Genomic DNA, 2,852 nt, shown 5'->3' on the forward strand with positions numbered 1-2,852 from the left:
GTTTTGCAAGGTTGTTTTGTTGTTTGAAGAGCACTGCTGTTCTCTGCTTCCAGTTTTATCCCGGATTCAGGACAGTTGGCAAAGAGCTGAACAGCCATGCTAGGTGCCTTGAAGACCTCTGGTCCTACCTTAGACCATTTTTTTTAAGATGGTAAATCATGCCATTTTTTAAGCCTCACTAGTTGTGTACCAGAAAAATAAGGGCGCTGTAACTATACATATGTAAAACCCCTGGCTCAGGAAATTAGTCCACTAAGACTAACTGTAACTTATAACGTTGAACGGTGTTGGAGGGAAGATTACTATTTCCAGCTGTTAACATGCGGAATGAAAAACATATTGAGTTTTTTTTTTGTGTTTTCTCAATTGCTTGGGGCTTGTACACCAACGGCGTTATTGTGCAAAACTTTGTAGGACTAGTTTGTTAAAAGAGATGTGCCGCTATCTTCGTTACACGAATGCTGCTATCAATTTCGCCTTTACGTTACGAGCTCTGTTTTATGCGGTGGAAACAGGCGACAGTGTACATAAATTTAATCACAAGCAATTGCCCCCAATTTCATAATTTATGCAGCAGTTGGTAACGCATCATACATTTAACAATCCAGAATTTCAATTGCATCCACTAATTAACTTGCCAACGCTAGCCCCCTAACATCAAATCCGCATCTCAACAATCACCTCCCGCCTCAGGGGCCTCGCCGGCATCCTTGAGCACCGGCGGCCACTGCAGCATCTCGCACGGGTACACGTCGTCCAGCGGCCGCGACTCGTCAGTGTTGCGCCACAGCCGCCGCAGACACCCCGTCCTGGGGTCGAGCTGCACGACCCAGTCGGCCATGATGAAGAACAGAGTGCCCGTGGCCTCGCAGAATGCGGCGAAGCTCACGAGCTTGCATCCACGGAGCTGGTCCGACATCTTGGCCGAGAGCTTCGTTTGGGTGAGGTCGCCAACCAGCGCCGGGTGCACCAGCATGCGGAGGTCCACGGGCTGCTGCTCCACCCACTTGCCAGGTGCTGCGAGAACCCACTTGACGAGGGTGAGCTGCTCCCGGATCGCGAAGAAGCAGAGGCGGCCGTCCCCTGTCTTGCCGATCCAGTGGTTCCCGACGTAGAGGAGCGTCCCGGTGTCGGGGAGGGGCACCGCCGACAGCTTCATCTCGACCGCGTCGACGGCCATGATGTACTTGTCTTCGCTGTGCAGCTTGTACACGACGTCGCCGAGGACGACCGACGGGCCGCGGCGGACGGCTAGTTCCCGGTTCATCGGCCCGGTGGCGGCCTCCCAACAGGAGGCGGTCGATGAGTAGACGAGCACCTCAAAGTGGTTCGGGGCGGCGCCGAAGAGGACGACGACGACGCGGAACGCGGCACTTTCCCCAGGGACGAGCACGGTGCACGCCACTCTGTGCCCCGCGGTGTAGAGCGACGGCACCCGCCCGCACGTCTTCTCCAGCGGGCTGCAGACAATGAGCCTGAGGTCGCGGGGGCTGCCGAGCTCCCGCAGGAGCAGACGCCGGCCGCGGGAGTCCACGACGGTAGCGCCGCACGCGCGCGGCCCGGGGACGAAGCCGGCGTGCAGGGCGACGCCCGCGGCGGCCACGAACGGGGGCAGCGGGGACGGGCCGTAGTTGCGGAAGAACCCGAAGTGGCGCGGCGGCTCGGGGAGGCACGCCGCCCCCGCGCCGGCGAGGACGCGGCGCCAGCGGCGGCACACCGCGGCGCAGCGGACGACGTCGCGCGGCGGCGGCAGCCGCTTGAACGCCTCCAGGAGCATGTCGTCGGGCAGCGCCGGCGCCGCCCCCGCCTTGGCGGCACCCGCCGCCCACTCCACCTCCGGCATCGGGCGCGTGCGCGTGCGCCGCGCGGAGTCGAACCCGCGCGGCGGGGAGCGGGAGCGCTTGGGGCAGACGACGACGGCGGACGGCGGCATAGCGAGGCGTGGCGGCGGCGCCCGCTCCGCCTCCGGCATCGGGCGCGTGCGCCGCGCGGAGTCGAAGCCGCGCGGCGGGGAGCGGGAGCGCTTGCGGCAGACGACGACGGCGGACGGTGGCATAGCGAAGCGTGGCGGCGGCGCAGCGTGGTGGTAGCAGAGGAATCGGGCGCGATGATGCCGCGGCGGGGGTGAGCGGGCGTCGGAGCGCGGCGGTTTTAAGGAAGGCGAGGAGGCGGCAGCGAAATTTTGGGGGGGGGGGCGCTTGAGTTTTCGGCAGCCGCGCGGCGGCGCCTTTTCGGCTTCCCTCGCACGCCTCCGCCTTGGCGGCTGGGGATTTTCGTGCTCCTCCTCCCATCCCAAATGTTGCCGCCTCTTGCAGGGAGGGCTCCAGGTCCAGTTTCGCAGGTGTGTTTCTTTTCCGCGCGTGTGTGAACGGGCCGCGGCGGCGGACGGGGCTCAAAAAATTTTCGGGAACAGGGAGCGCGGGGGCGGAACGGGCCGGCAAAATTTTGGGGGAGGCGTGACGAGTTTTGCCGCCTAGAAGGCCGAACGCGGCAAGATTAGCGGGAAATGCACGCGGTTTTGCGAAATTAGCGGCCCACTATTCTTTTCGAAATGGCGTTTCAGCCCTGAGCGAACCCAACTTGCCGGGGCTGGTGGGCCCTTTGTGTCAGTGACAGGTACTTTTCTGGATTTCTCGGCTGGGACTAAGGATGGGGTCGGGTTCGGATCGGGTGGAATCTCCGTGCACCTAAAACCGAAACATGAAATCGAAACCCGAACCCGAATCCGAAACCAATTCGGGTGGAAATCCATCACCAAAACCAAACCCGCGGATACCCGAAACCCGAATGGATACCCGAAATCCGCGGATAAATATACACATATTCACATGTATAAACAAGAGACAACAAAT

General features: G+C 61.2%; 1 protein-coding gene across 1 annotated transcript; it reads right to left on the reverse strand.

The window, feature by feature from the left end:
* Positions 1-532: 532 nt before the first annotated feature.
* On the reverse strand, positions 533-2,284 carry LOC120649902. The gene has a single exon (XM_039926830.1). It carries the CDS (start codon positions 2,054-2,056, stop codon positions 671-673), a length of 1,386 nt encoding a protein of 461 aa, XP_039782764.1. The 5' UTR covers positions 2,057-2,284; the 3' UTR covers positions 533-670.
* Positions 2,285-2,852: the final 568 nt, after the last annotated feature.

This window comes from Panicum virgatum, chromosome 9K (assembly GCF_016808335.1).
Source record: "Panicum virgatum strain AP13 chromosome 9K, P.virgatum_v5, whole genome shotgun sequence".
In the NCBI taxonomy this organism is placed as follows: Eukaryota; Viridiplantae; Streptophyta; class Magnoliopsida; order Poales; family Poaceae; genus Panicum; species Panicum virgatum.